Source organism: Erythrolamprus reginae, chromosome 6 (assembly GCF_031021105.1).
Source record: "Erythrolamprus reginae isolate rEryReg1 chromosome 6, rEryReg1.hap1, whole genome shotgun sequence".
Classification (NCBI taxonomy): domain Eukaryota; kingdom Metazoa; phylum Chordata; class Lepidosauria; order Squamata; family Dipsadidae; genus Erythrolamprus; species Erythrolamprus reginae.
In genome coordinates this window covers 98,468,601-98,483,068 of record NC_091955.1, presented here as the reverse complement: position 1 = coordinate 98,483,068, position 14,468 = coordinate 98,468,601, and the positions used below count along the sequence as shown (strand labels likewise).

General features: G+C 50.1%; 1 protein-coding gene across 3 annotated transcripts in view; it reads right to left on the bottom strand.

Annotated features, from left to right (window-relative positions):
• The window catches only part of SHANK3 (SH3 and multiple ankyrin repeat domains 3), a 208,342-nt gene that overhangs the window by 114,207 nt on the left and 79,667 nt on the right, over positions 1-14,468 (bottom strand). For all 3 annotated transcript variants that reach the window (XR_011559400.1, XM_070754596.1, XM_070754595.1), the window contains exons 3-4: positions 12,284-12,487; positions 9,629-9,700 (exon numbers count right to left, since the gene is read on the bottom strand). Coding sequence is in view for 2 of the 3 variants with exons in the window: in XM_070754596.1 (XP_070610697.1) it covers positions 9,629-9,700; positions 12,284-12,487 (276 nt within the window). In the remaining variant the exon portion in view is untranslated. The remainder of the gene's footprint in view (positions 1-9,628; positions 9,701-12,283; positions 12,488-14,468) is intronic.

Below are 14,468 nucleotides of genomic sequence, written 5' to 3'. Positions count from 1 at the left end.
CTCCCATCTGCTTTGGGCCTCCAGCTGATGGGTCAAGAACCGCTTGGCCCTTCTCTGGATCTGCCCCTTGATATTGTTTACATTGTGGAACCAAAGCTGGAGGCCGTATTCCAGCTGTGGCCTTATAAAGTGCTATTAACCCTTTGTGTCAGCTTGACTTTGTATTGGCAGTTCTGGCCTAGCAGAAACTTCAGCAGAGAAGGATTTAGGAGTTGTGATTTCTGACCGTCTCAAAATGGGTGAACATTGCGGTCGGGCGGTAGGGAAAGCGAGTCAAATGCTTGGCTGCATAGCTAGAAGTATAACAAGCAGGAAGAGGGAGATTGTGATCCCGCTGTATAGAGTGCTGGTGAAACCACATTTGGAATAATACTGTGTTCAGTTCTGGAGACCTCACCTACAAAAAGATATGGATTAAATTGAACAGGTCCAAAGACGGGCTACAAGAATGGTGGAAGGTCTTAAGCATAAAACGTATCAGGAAAGACTTCATGAACTCAATCTGTATAGTCCAGAGGACAGAAGGGAAAGGGGGACATGATCGAAACATTTAAATAGGTTAAAGGGTTAAATAGGGTTCAGGAGGGAAGTGTTTTTAATAGGAAAGTGAACACAAGAACAAGGGGACACAATCTGAGGTTAGTTGGGTGAAAGATTAGAAGTAACGTGAGAAAATATTATTTGACTGAAAGAGTAGTAGATGCTTGGAACAAACTTCCAGCAGACGTGGTTGGTCAATCCACAGTCACTGAATGTAAACCTGTCCGGGATAATCATAGATCCATCCTGAGATAAAATACAGGAAATAGTGTAAGGGCAGGTGAGATGGACCAGGAGGTCTTTTTCTGCCGTCAATCTTCTATGTTTCTAGGTTTCAGCTGGGTGGACACTTCGACTCCCAGGTTTTCCTGGGCGGCCTTTCTCCCTAAACCCAGATCCTCACTGGGTGCAACATTATACCTCCCCCTTAGATGACCAGCAAAGAATCCAAAGGGTTGTTTGCTGCAGGAACAGCTGGGCCTGACCCAGAACCAGGAAGAGCCGAACCGAGGAGGCAGCTGTGCCAGAGCCCTCCCTCCTCCTCCCCCCACCAGCAGCTCCAGATGTGCTGGAACTGAGCCGCAAGCATTCCATTCTGCTGAAGCCGCCCGCCAGCTGTTGAGTCCACAACTGCAAAGGTTTCTGAGGTCTCACAGAGGACGGGGGACCGGGAGCCCCACCCTTCAAGTTACCCTTTTTTCTATTGCTTTATTTTATTTTATTATTTTATATTATTTTATATTTTTATATTTTATATTTTATATTATTTTATATTTTATATTATTTTATATTTTGTATTTATATATTCCCTCCTGAACCATCATCCACCACTCAAGCACCACCCAATACAGTCCTCATCGGCTGTGTTTGTTTGTTTCTTTGTTTATCTGTTCATCTACTCATCTGTCTGTCTGTCTGTCTATCCTATCTGTCCGTCCACCCACCCACCCTCCCACCCAAACCCCAATTAAAACCCACAATCCAATCAGCATGCATGCGTACCATTCACACAATTCGGCCATGATAGATGTCAATCTCACGGGCAGGTCTTTGTGGCCTTTTGGAAGGCCACGAGGGTGGGAGCACTATGGACCTTGGGGGGAGGGGAGAGTTTGTTTGTTTGTTTGTTTGTATATATATATATATATATATATATATATATATATATATATATATATATATATATATATTTGTATGCTGCCCCTCTCCGAAGACTCCACAGAGTTGATTCCACAGAGTTGGGGCAGCCACAGAGAAGGCCCTCCCCCATGGCCCCACCAGCCTGCCTTGCTCATTCGAGGGGAGATGGAGGCAGCCAGCGCTGTGGGCCGTTGCTCAACAGGTGCAGCGCAGGGAAGACCTGCCAGGGCTCCCCCCCAGCCATCCCGGGAGAGCTCTCCGAGGTCCTGAAAGGCCCCATTGGGCACTCCCGTCGCCTGAGATGCCAACAACCCATTAAGCAAAGTGGTTTGGCTCCCGCTCAACCCAACTGGATTGTGTGTGGGGGGGGGGAGTTCCTTCACAGGCTTCCCCCACCTCTCCCCTTTCACCAGCGGATAAAAATAGAGCGAGGCCTCTCTTTCAATTAGCGGCCTTCCTGGCCATTAGAGAAATGAACCGCCTGGGCCAAACCCCACGAAGCTCAGGGAGGCCACGTGGCGGAGGGGCCCGATGCTCCTGGGCTGAGCCGACCGAGCATCCCTCACTGGAGTGCATCCCCTTCCTCCCTAGGAAGGAGTGATGGGGGAAGAGGAGGAGGAGGAGGATGGGTTCTGTGGTCCTTCCGAAAGGGGGCTCCCAGCTGGAAGAGCTGAGGTGTTTCAGCTACACAGGTGAGTGTGGGAAGGATGCTGCAGGGGCGAGAGGGTCAGAGGCCAAGTCTGGGTGGCGTCCTGCTGTCTCTCTCCCACAGGTGTGGAAAGGCAGTCACCTGTGGAGCACCCAGGCCATCCGACGGTCAAGCTCCAGCTGAGTCTTAACCCCCCCCCCCCGGGCTCCTCTCTGGAGGAAGAAGCAGCAGCAGGGGAGCTGCCCTCTTGGGGGGAGGCAGTGGGGCTCCCAGGCTGTTTTACATAATAATAATAATAATAATAATAATAATAATAATAATAATAATAATAATAATAATGCACTTAACAAGCCAGAGAGGGCTGGGAAGAGGCTGGCTTTAAATGATGATGATAATAACAACAACAACAACAGAGTTGGAAGGGACCCTGAAGGTCTTCTAGTCCAACCCACTGCTTAGGCAGGCAACCCTGCATTACTTCAGAGAGAGGGTCATCCAACATCTGCTTGAAAACTTCCAGTGTTGGAACATTCACAACTTCTGGAGGCAAGTAGTTCCTCTGGTTAATTGTTCTCACTGTCAGGAAATTTCTCCTAAGTTGCTTCTCTCCTAGTTTAGTTTCCACCCATTGCTTCTTGTTCTTCCCTCAGGTGCTTTGGAGAACAGGTTGACCCCCAACTCTTCTTTGGGGCAGCCCCTGAGATATTGGAAGGCTGCTATCCTGTCTCAGCTGGTTCTTCTTTTCATTAAGCTCGACATAAACCCAGTTCCTGCAACCGTCGTTCATATGTATGAACATCTTCATATGTTTTAGCCTCCAGTCCCCTAGTCCTCTTTGTGGCTCTTCTCTGCAACTCTTTCTAGAGGCTCAACATCCGTTTTTGCATCGTGGGGACCAAAACTGGATGCAAATATTCCAAGCGGGGCCTTATTCCCGAGGCCGTATAACGTGGCATTAACTTTATCCCGGTCCACGGAGCCTCCGTCTTGTCTCCTGGCTGGGTGGGGAGGCCCCCTGGGATCAGTGGGAACAGGAAGAGCAGGAGGGGGAGAGCCCCCCCCTCTGATGGGACCAGAGCCCCTGAGCAGAAACCCCACCCCCCGCTGCCCTTTGCCCAAAGGTCCGGCACCTCCCACGGGGAGAAAAGGGCAGGTGGACGGGCGGCGCTGGAGAGAACGCGGGTCGGTTATTCTGAGCGCTGGATCCAGGTTGCGCAGCGTCCACCCCCCCACTCGCCTCCTGTTCGCTGTGCACTTGGCCACCGTGGGCACCGGCTCAAAACGCAGCCGCCCTAGAAACCACTCCGAGCCCCCCCCCTTCTCAAGGCGGCAGGCAGCAGGTTGCCAAGGAATCCAACCTCCGCACCGGGTTGTCGCTTGCTGCACACTCGAATCCCACCCAGGGCTGCAGAGGAAAGAAGGCGCCGGTCTCAATCCATCCCTAACTCACCTCTGGCCACATCTCAGGGAGGGAGGAGGGAAGGGAGGGAGGGAGGAAAGAAAGAAAGAAGGGAGGGAATAAAGAAAGGAAAGGAAGGGAGGAAGGAAGGAAGGAAATAAGGAAAGGAGGGAGGGAGGGAAGGAAGGAAGGAAGGAAGGAAGAACAAGATAGGGGAAAAGGATAGAGTGAGTGAGTGAGTCAGTGAGGGAGGGAGGGAGAGAAGGACGAAAGGAGGGACAGGGAGGAGGGAAACGTAGTGAGTGACAGAGGAATGAGGGAAGGAAGGAAGAAAGAAAGGGAGGAAGGGAAGAAAGGAAGGAGGAACAGGATGGAGGAAAAAGTAGAGGGAGGGAGGGAGGAATGAAGGAAGGGAGGGAGGCAGGGAAGAAAGGAAGGAAGGAGGAAGAGGGAGGGAGAAAGGTAGAGTGAGTGAGTGAGTGGGTCAGTGAGGGAGGGAGGGAGGGAAGAAAGGAAAGTTGGTTGTTTGGTTGATGGATTATAGCCCCGATTGCCAGAAGGGAGAGAGAAAGAGAGAGAGAGAGAGAGAGAGAGAGAGAGAGAGAGAGAGAGAGAGAGAGAGAGAGAGAATTCCAGCAGGAGAAGTTCAGAGAGGTCAGTGTGAGCAAAGGGGGCAAAGGCAGCTCCTTCTCAAAGGTTTCCAGAATAGCGGCTTGAATCTGGCAAGAGTCTGTCTTTAGGTGTGGAGCATTCCCCAGTTCTGGAGGCCAGCTGTTCCACGGATTAATTGCTCAGTCTCAGTAATTTTCCCCTTAGTTCCAAGTTGCTTCTCTCCTTGTTTAGTTTCCACCCATTGCTTCTTGTTCTATCCTCAGGTGCTTTGGAGAACAGCTTGACTCCTTCTTCTTTGGGGCAGCCCCTGAGATACTGGAATAGTGCTATCATGTCTCCCCTGGTCCTTCTCTTCATTAAACCAGCCATGTCCAGTCCCTGCAACTGTTCTTCCTATGTTTTCGCCCTCATCCTCTTTGTTGCTCTTCTCTGCTCTCTCTCAACATCCTTTTTGCAACCACAACTGACTGCAGGATTCCATGTGTGGCCTTATAAAGTGGCATTAACCCTTCACGTGATCTTGATTCTCTCCCTCTGTTGATGCAGCCTAGAACTGGGTTGGCTTTTGTGGCAGCTGCTGCACACGGCTTTATATTAATATTTATATCAAGCTTGTGGATGTTGTTGTTGTTACGGGTTTTTTTCTGTTTGTTTGTGCCTTGAATTTGTGTTTTCAATAAAAAATTATTTAAAAAAATAAATAAAATAATAATAATAATCTTTCAGCCTCCCGGAGACCGACCCCGCCAAAGCCAGCGAGGGGGTCGATAGCCACGCAGGATCCGGTCTCATCGATTCCCTTCCACCCGCAGCCACTGAATCAATGCCCTGACGCAGAAAGGCTGCCCACTCCGAGGGAGGGAGAACGGGCAAAGTCTGGACTGCAGAGGTCAGTCTCTTCCCCTGCCGCTCATCACACCAGGGGCCTTGCTGGCTGGGGACGAGGGGCACTGTAGTCCCACCCATTTCCAGGAGAGCCAGTTCTTCCAAAACACATAGAAACATAGAAGATTGACGGCAGAAAAAGACCCCCTGGTTCATCTAGTCTGCCCTTATACTATTTCCTGTATTTTATCTTAGGATGGATCTATGTTTATCCCAGGCAGGTTTCAATTCAGTGACTGTGGATTGACCAACCACGTCTGCTGGAAGTTTGTTCCAAGCATCTACTACTCTTTCAGTCAAATAATATTTTTTCACGTTGCTTCTGATCTTTCCCCCAACTCACCTCAGACTGTGCCCCCTTGTTCTTGTGTTCACTTTCTTATTGAAAACACTTCTCTCCAGAACCTTTAATAAGCCCTTATTTAATCCATCGTGTCCCCCCTTTTCCTTCTGTCCTCCAGACTAGACAGATGGAGTTCATGAAGTCTTTCCTGATACGTTTTATGCTGAAGACCTTCCACCATTCTTGTAGCCCGTCTTTGGACCCGTTCAATTTTGTCAATATCTTTTTGTAGGTGAGGTCTCCAGAACTGAACACAGTATTATTCCAAATGTGGTCTCATCAGCGCTTATATAGTGGGATCATAATCTCCCTCTTCCTGCTTGTTATACCTCTAGCTATGCAGCCAAGCATCCTACTTGCTTTCCCTACGGCCTGACTGCACTGTTCACCCATTTGGAGACTGTCGGAAATCACGACCCCTCAATCCTTTTCTTTTGAAGTATTTGCTAGTACAGAACTGCCACTTTTAGGGTTCCCACCAAAAGGCTGAGATGCGCAGAGCCCACTGACCCTTGAGCAAACAGCTAATGGACAGCAATTACAGGGAGGCCTTGTTCAATGACTGCCTCATTTAGTGACCGTTCCCCATTACTCCAACAATGAAACAGCAACTCTTGCGATGAATCTTCGCATTTACAACCTTGGCAGGTCTGCGAAGCAAAGGAAAAACGGAAGGAAGACCCCACGCCCATCACCCAGCCTGCAAAGCGCAGCCCTCCCGGGACCCCTAGCCCAGCACGGAGGCGGCGGCCCCAGAGGGTCCCTGGGACTGAAGGATGCTTTGAAGGCCTATGGAAGTGCACGCACACACATTCCTTCATAGGAGGAGGAAGAGGATGGAAGTGCATTTAGTTTAGTGCATGAAAGTTTACGAAGTGCACCAAGTTGAACATGGGCCATGAATGAATGAATTTATACGGATGATAGAATGCATTGGGGGGGGGGGATTGGTATGAAGTTATTGGGGGGTTTTAGAAATGTATTTTAACTTTAGATTGGTTCATGTTGCTGTGTCTCTTTTTGTGGTGAGCCGCCCTGAGTGGCAGCGTAGACGTCTAATGAATAAATAATAAATACTTAGGAATTTAGGACGGATTGATGAGTTGGCACTCAGCCTCCCCCTCCCCCTCCGAGATGAGCACACGCCCCCCTGCACCCCCCCACCCATGACGCTCAGCCCCCCCTCCCAGCCCTGCCCCTCTCTTGCAGCAGTTGGGGGGGCTCAGCCCTGGCCGGACTCTTCTGGGTCCGGTGAATTCTGCCCGGCGGAGTCCAGCCAGCCAGAGGACAAGGGAGGGGCTGGGGCTGAGCAGAGTGGGAGTGGGGAGGGGGCAGGGGCTGGGATGGGGGGGAGAAGGAGGGAGGGGTACCTTGCTTTTGGTGCCGGACCCCCCACTCCTGAGCCTGGGCTGCTTCCTTCCCAGATGGGCCCCCATCGTCCCGTCCGGCCTCCTCTCGCTCTCCGCCCAGGCATTCGGGGAGGGTGTGCAACTCACAACCCTGGACACAGGCACACACACACACACCCGTGATGTCACACACAAGCACATTCCAGGACTTCGGCCGGTCCAAACAAAACAGCAGCCCAGGAGGGGGGCAAATCCCACCGGAGCCAAAGTTGGCCAGCCAGCCCCCGCTTCCTCTTCTCCCCCCCCCCACGTGCTGGCCCTTTCTGTCTGGGGCTGCCCTCTGGCCAGCTGTCTGCAGGACCCCATGGTGGGTGGCGTCCTCAGCCCCCCCCCCCGCTCCCTGAGAATAGCACCCAGACTTAGAGACCACTTCCTGGCGCTTTCACAGCCCCCTCTAAGTGGTTGACAGAGAGTCAGCCTCTGCCCCCCCCAATCTGGGTCCTCATTTGACCCACCGTGGAAGGAGGGAAGGCTGAGTCTACCTGGAGCTGGTGGGGAGATTTGAACTGCTGAACTACAGCCGGCAATTAGCTGAAGGAGCCTGCAGTCCTGCACTCTAACCACTGTGCCACCCTGCTGCCACCCCAGTGGAAGGAAGGAAGGAGATAAAAGAGGGAAGGAAGGAGAGAAGGAGAGGGAAGGAGAGAGGGGTGGGAGGGAAGGAAGGAAGGAAGGAAAGAAGGAAGGCAGTAGAGGGAAGGAAGGAGATAAGGAGGGGGAGGGAGGGAAGGAAGGAAAGAGATGGAGGGAAGGAAGGAGATAATGAGAGGGAAGGAAGGAAAGAAAGAAGGAAGGAAGGAAGGAAAGAGATGGAGGGAAGGAAGGAGATAATGAGAGGGAAGGAAAGAAAGAAAGAAAGAAAGAAAGAAGGAAGGAGGTAGAGGGAAGGAAGGAGATAAGGAGAGGGAGGGAGGGAAGGAAGGAAAGAGATGGAGGGAAGGAAGGAGATAATGAGAGGGAAGGAAGGAAAGAAAGAAGGAAGGAGGTAGAGGGAAGGAAGGAGATAAGGAGAGGGAGGGAGGTACCAAATACAATGGTAAAAAAAATACAATTTTAAAAAATTGCAAATATTTCTAAAATACAATATTAAACCTTCGTACATCATTCATTCAAACTGTTGCCCGGAGCAGAATATAACACTCCAGCCAGTATTATTGTTCACGGATTGATCTTAAAACCACATCAAAAAATAAAGCTGGAATTCAACATCTGACTCTCGTTATAAAATAGGAAAAGTCTTGTCGGAGGCAGAAATTCACTGGGTGGATCAACCGGAGTTTATCCCACAAATATTTCTCTACCTAAAAAACCCAAAGTGCAAAACAGACTGAAATTGTGATCATTTCACACACCCCCCCCCCCCCCACGGTCTTTGTGGAAAGCCAAGCCAGGCAGGCCCTGGTTCAAAATCGATGGGAAAGTCTCTTTAATGAGCTCCTTCAATAACAGGCATCTAATCAGCTCGGCCTCCACCGGCCTCGTTAGCAGCTCTGGACGGACAGCGTTGCAAAACCCGCTTGGCCTGACTGCCCAGTGTTGCCTCTCAGGACGTGTTTGGGAGCGGTTTCCTCCCACCCTGGTCATGTCCGCAATTTTAACCCCATGCACAAGTCTCCTGGCCTCCGTGGGGAGGAATCCAGGCCCTGGGAGCCAAATGGAACAAATGGAACAGCAACAGCCTCCCGACTTCTCTGCCGCTGCTTCCTGGTGCTTTCACAGCCCCCCCTCTAAGCCTCCTGCCCCCAACCATCTGGGTCCCCGTTTGACCCCCCTCAGAAGGACGGAAGACTGAGTCCACCTGGAGCCTGGTGAGAGATTTGATCTGCCAAACTGCTCCAGCTGGTGATCAGCAGAAGTAGCCTGCAGGATTGCGCTCTAACCACTGCACCACTGAGGCTCTTGCCAACAGAAAGTCCAGCTGACTTTTAAAACATAGGTGCCTTCGGGGGTCCTGAGCAGCTTTAAGTCCCCTGTCTTCCCTGGAGACCCTCAGAAAGAGGGTCCTTCCCAACCCCCCCTCCCTTGCAGCTGTGGGGGCTGTGGAGCAGATTTGCCAGGGGTTGAGTCCCTAAGACTTTCCCCCATCGTTTTGGTCACCGGTGCCGGCCAAGGGGAGGTAAATGGAAATAAAAGAATAAATATAATGCATAATTGTGATAGAAAAAATTGGAATTAGATTAGGAATAGCATTTTGCAAACTATCTGTCATTCAATTTTTTTTATTGTTGGTGGTTATTTATTGTCGATATATAGCACCACAAGATTAAGTGAGATATTAATGGAAATCAGGGATTACAGCTATAAGCAGGGGTGGGCTCCTACAGGTACGGTCAGGTACGCGGTACCGGTAGCAACATTTTGATTTTCATTCATTGATTCATTGATTCATACATCGATTGATTGATTGATTGATTCATTTGGATTTCTAGGCCGCCCTTCTCCAGCGGACTCAAGGTGGCTTACAAGATAAAAACTATACAAACTACAGAACTTATACATGTCCAGCTCAGCCCAGTCCACCGTCCGCCTGGGCCCGGCCAGTGGGGTGAAGTCCAGGGCTTGCAGCCCCCTTTGCGGTCTGAGCTGCGCAATGTATCCAGAAGAAGACCCCCTCCCTAATTCTCCCCACCCCACCCAAGGCAATGGCCTACCTTGGTGTGCAGCTTGGCGAACTGCTTGTCGTCCAACAGGGGCTGGGAGTAGACGCGCCTCTTGTACCGGAACTGCCGGGGGAAGCAAAGGGAGGAAGGCGCATCAGCCGCCAGCCGGGGCATCAATCAAAGCATCATCGGCTGCCACCCCCACCCCCACCCCAATGCTGCCCACCCAGGGAGAGAGGCGCTGCTGGGCTCTTTCAGCATTGGGGGGGGGGGCTTCTTCTGGCTGCCTGCTCTTCGGGAGCTTCCAGCCATTTGGGCCACTGCTGGTCAATGGAAAGTCTGTGGATCCAATCAATCGACCCCGTCCCAGGCCGGATGCAGACGTAGCCGGCAGCTCTCCACCGCTCTTGGCTCCCTGGCAAACGTCCCCTTCTCAAGGCTGTGGGAAGGTCAGGCCACACCAACACGGGGGGGGGGGGGGGCAACAAGGGCTGCAGCTGGTGTGGGACTGCAGCTGATCCACGGGGGCATTTGAAGGACACAGGGCTCCAAGCTGTGGTGTTTCCCTTTGGACAGGGCAGTTAAGGCATGGAATTAACCCAGAGGAGTTGGTGCCTGGAACTCACTACCAGATTCTGTAGTATTGTCACCAAGCCCCCCAAACCTGACCCTTAGACTGTCCACTGTTGACCTCTCCCGATTCCTAAGAGGTCAGTAAGGGCCGTGCATAAGTGCACTAGAGTGGCTTCCGTCCCATGTCCTCATGTTTCCCTCTTACTAGGACCCATCTCTGTATGTAAAGAGTCTTATGTCTACGTACCATATTTCTCAGAGCATAAGATGCACCTTAGTTTTGGGGGAGCAAAAGAGGGAACGGACTCTGCTTACCAGGGGTTCATCTGACCAGCGTCCTTAGCCAGCATTTTATTCCCTGGTTAGAGCTTAAAAAACTATTCGGAGAGAGTAACAGGGAAAGAGCCTGCAAGGGAAGAGCTGGGAAGATCGTTAGGGCTGAAAAAAACTACATTCAGAACATAAAATGCACCCAAATTATCAGCCTCTTTTAGGGAGGAAGAGGGTGTGTCTTATAGTCCGAAAAATACGGTATACTACCAATATGTACTTGTTTGTTGAATGAATGAATGAGTGAGTGAGTGAATGAGTGAATGAATGAATGAGTGAGTGAATGAGTGAATGAATGAATGAGTAAGTGAATGAATGATTGAGGGTGGGGACTGGGGACCCTTTAAGATCTGGGGACTTCCTCATTTCCTGCGCCAGAATTCCTCATCCCTCAGCCTGTCTGTCTATCTGTCTGTGTGTCTGTCCATCCATCCATCTGTCCATCCACCACCTCCCTCCCTCCGTCCCTCTCTCCCCTCCCCCCTCTCTCTGATAGGCTCCTCCACAGAAGCCACAGTGAACAGGAGGAGACTGCCACTGGGGAGTTGGTGGGGGGCCCTCCTGGCCCCTCACACTCCTTCCAGCTTCCCCAGCCCTTCTCTCTGCCTCTCCTCCATACACCGACGGGCCACTGCTCTTGGACTCCAGGGCTCAGCCTGGAAACCACCGTTTAAAAATTACATAATATTTGTCCTATTTTAAGACGTGCATCCCACGGGGAGAAGAATCTGGGTGGAGGGCCATTTGTAAAGGAGAGAAATAGAGCAGAATGAAGAAGGAGTCACAGCTTTTGGGAGGTTCAAGTCTTGACGGTGGCACGTGGAGAAGCAGCTGTGTGAGACTTTATCTTATCAACTTCGCCTCAGACAGGGATTCTGGCAGTTGGAAGACAATTGTTTGGTAAATAGACTCTTGTTAGAAACCTAGAAACCTAGAAGATTGAGGGCAGAAAAAGACCTCCTGGTCCATCTACTCTGCCCTTATACGATCTCCTGTATTTGATCTTAGGATGGATCTATGTTTATCCCAGGCGTGTTTAAATTCAGCCACTGTGGATTCTTCCTTCCTTCCTTCTCTTTCCTTCCTTCCTTCCTTCCTTCCTTCCTTCCTTCCTTCCTTCCTTCCATCCTTCTTTAGGATGGATCAATGTTTATCCCAGGCATGTTTAAATTCAGCCACTGTGGATTCTTCTTTCCTTCCTTCTCTTTCCTTCCTTCCTTCCTTCCTTCCTTCCTTCCATCCTTCTTTAGGATGGATCAATGTTTATCCCAGGCATGTTTAAATTCGGTTACTGTGGATTTACCAACCACGTCTGCTGGAAGTTTGCTCCAAGCATCTACTACTCTTTCAGTCAAATAGTATTTTCTCACGTGGCTTCTGATCTTTCCCCTAACTGACCTCAGATTGTGTCCCCTTGTTCTTGGGTTCACTTTCCTATGAAAAACACTTCCCTCCTGAACCTTATTTAACCCTTTCACGTTCCTTTTCAAAGCTTTGTGTTTGAGTTTCAATTTGGGGATAAGGACTGGCCGGCTGCCTTGCAAGACAAAAGAGGGGCCAGGACGGTTCGGGCAATAGATTGGAGTCCTTTGACTCAGTTTCTGATTCAGTTCAGATGTTTCCTGGGACCTGGACACCCCCCTCCCTACCAGCAAAGCCCCCCTTTCAACGCCCCCCTCCCTTGGAGCAGAGCAGAGCAGAGCAGAGCTGCTGAGCCCAGGAGAAGCGGCCTGTTGGATTCGGGGCAGGTGAGTCCAGCCAGGGGGAGCCACCTCTGAGCAAGGCCCTGCAGCCCCCACGTACCTCCAGGTAAGGGACTGGGGTGTCCGGGTTCAGGGGGTACTCCCTCAGCAGCCGCTCTTCGTCCAGGAACTTCCCTGCCCGGCCATTGAAGGCCGGCTGGAAGAGGCCATAGTTGAGGACGTCCTTCAGGCTGTGGTTCAAGGTGCAGAGGATGCGCTGCTTGGAGGTCCAGATGGGCACATCAGGGTTCAGACGCAGACACTTCTGGGGAGAGAGACAGGCAGAGCGTCAGGAGGAGGTTAAACCTCATCTACGGTCACTTAGTGTCCGATGCATCAGACGGGGATCTGCGCGATAGAGAAACCTGTCACCTGCATCATCAAAAGCAACAGCAGGAAAACAGGAATGCTAGAAAGATTCTCCCGTATTTCTGGAGCATAAGACGCCCCTGAGTTTTTGGGGAGGAATATAGGGGAAAGAATCTCCCTGCCAGGGGTCCATCTGGCCAGCGTCCTTAGTGGGTCAGCTTCAGCACATTATTTTATCCCCTGGTTCAGGGCTTTAAAAAAAGCCTTATTTGGAGAGAGTAATAATTTAAATTAAATTAAATCAAATCAAGGTTGTTTGTTTGTTTATGTATTTGTTTGGGGCATTTATATGCCTCCCAATTCCAGTTGGACTCTGGGCAGCTTGCAAAACAATGATAGTTAAATGACAATAAAAATGCAACCTGTGATAATAACAGCAATTAAAAATACATTAATCACCCATAAAAAGAAACCATACACACTGTCAATCATTCGTGGCTGATTCAAATTATAGCCTAATGAACCCAAGAACAAGGGGCCACAATCTGAGGTTAGTTGGGGGAAAGATCAGAAGCCACGTGAGAAAATATTATTTGATTGAAAGAGTAGTAGATGCTTGGAACAAACTTCCAGCAGATGTGATTGGTAAATCCACAGTCACTGAATTTAAACATGCCTGGGAGATAAACATAGATCCACCCTAAGATAAAATACAGGAAATAGTGTAAGGGCAGACGAGATGGACCAGGAGGACTTTTTCTGCCGTCAATCTTCTATGTTTCTATGGCTTCAGGCCTGCTGGAAAAGCCAGGTCTTAACAGCTTTCCGGAAACCAGTAGGGTGAGGGCAGTGCAGATCTCCGGAGGCTGATAGTTCCAGAGTATCGGAGCCGCCACACAGAAGGCCCTTCCCCACGGTCCCGCCAACTGGCATTGTGGGGAGAGGACCTGGAGAAGGCCAATTCTGTGGGCCCTTATTGGCCACAGGGAGGTATCACTAAGTTACACCTCCCTGCGTAAGTTAGTAGAACTGTTAGTAAACCGGTGATGACATCACAGAACTGGTTCTGTCAATGCTGGTCCATGGGTGCCTCCGTCTTGGGTTCTGCGTCTGCGCATGGGCAGAAGCTATTTTTAAAAGAGCTTTATTTATTCAATTTATCAATTTTGAAAACATCACAATAGTTTTGCACAGATCAGAACCGATCTCTTATCTTATATCTATTCTATAACTCACTGTTGTTATTTAAATTTGCATTATTTACACAAGTTCTTTGTATTCACATAGTTCTGGGTTTTTTTAATTGCTGCATTTTTTAATTGTTTTGGTTCAAGGATCTTTCCATCTGATGGAGGGTTTGCTGTGAGCACGTGACAAGGCCCCACCTGGAATATTGCACCCAGGTTTGGTGGCCAAAAGAAGAAGTGGACACTCCCAGAATGCAGAGAAGATGCTCCAACACTGGAAGTTTTTAAGAAGATGTTGGATCACCGTTTGTCTGAATGAGCCCTGGTGGCACCGCCGTGGTTTGAGTGCAGTCCTGCCAGCTGCTTCCGTTGACTGCTGGCTGTTCAAATCTCACCACCGGCTCAAGGTCGACTCAGCCTTCCATCCCTCCCAGGTGGGTCAAATGAGGACCCAGGTTGTTGGGGGCAAGAGGCTGGTCCTGTAAACCCCTTAGAGGGGGCAGTCAAAGCAGTATGAAGCGGTTAATAAGTCTAAGGGCTATTGCTGTTGTAGGGTCTCCTGCCCAAGAAGGGGGTTGGACTATAAGATCTTCAAGGTCCCTTCCAACACGGTTGTTGTTGTTGTTATTGTAGTAGTAGTTGTGGTAGTAGTAGTAATAGCAGTACTGTATTTATTCATCTGATTTATATGCCACCTCTCTTCGAGGACTCGGGGTGGTTTACAATATATAAAAGAAACAGTAGGACAGA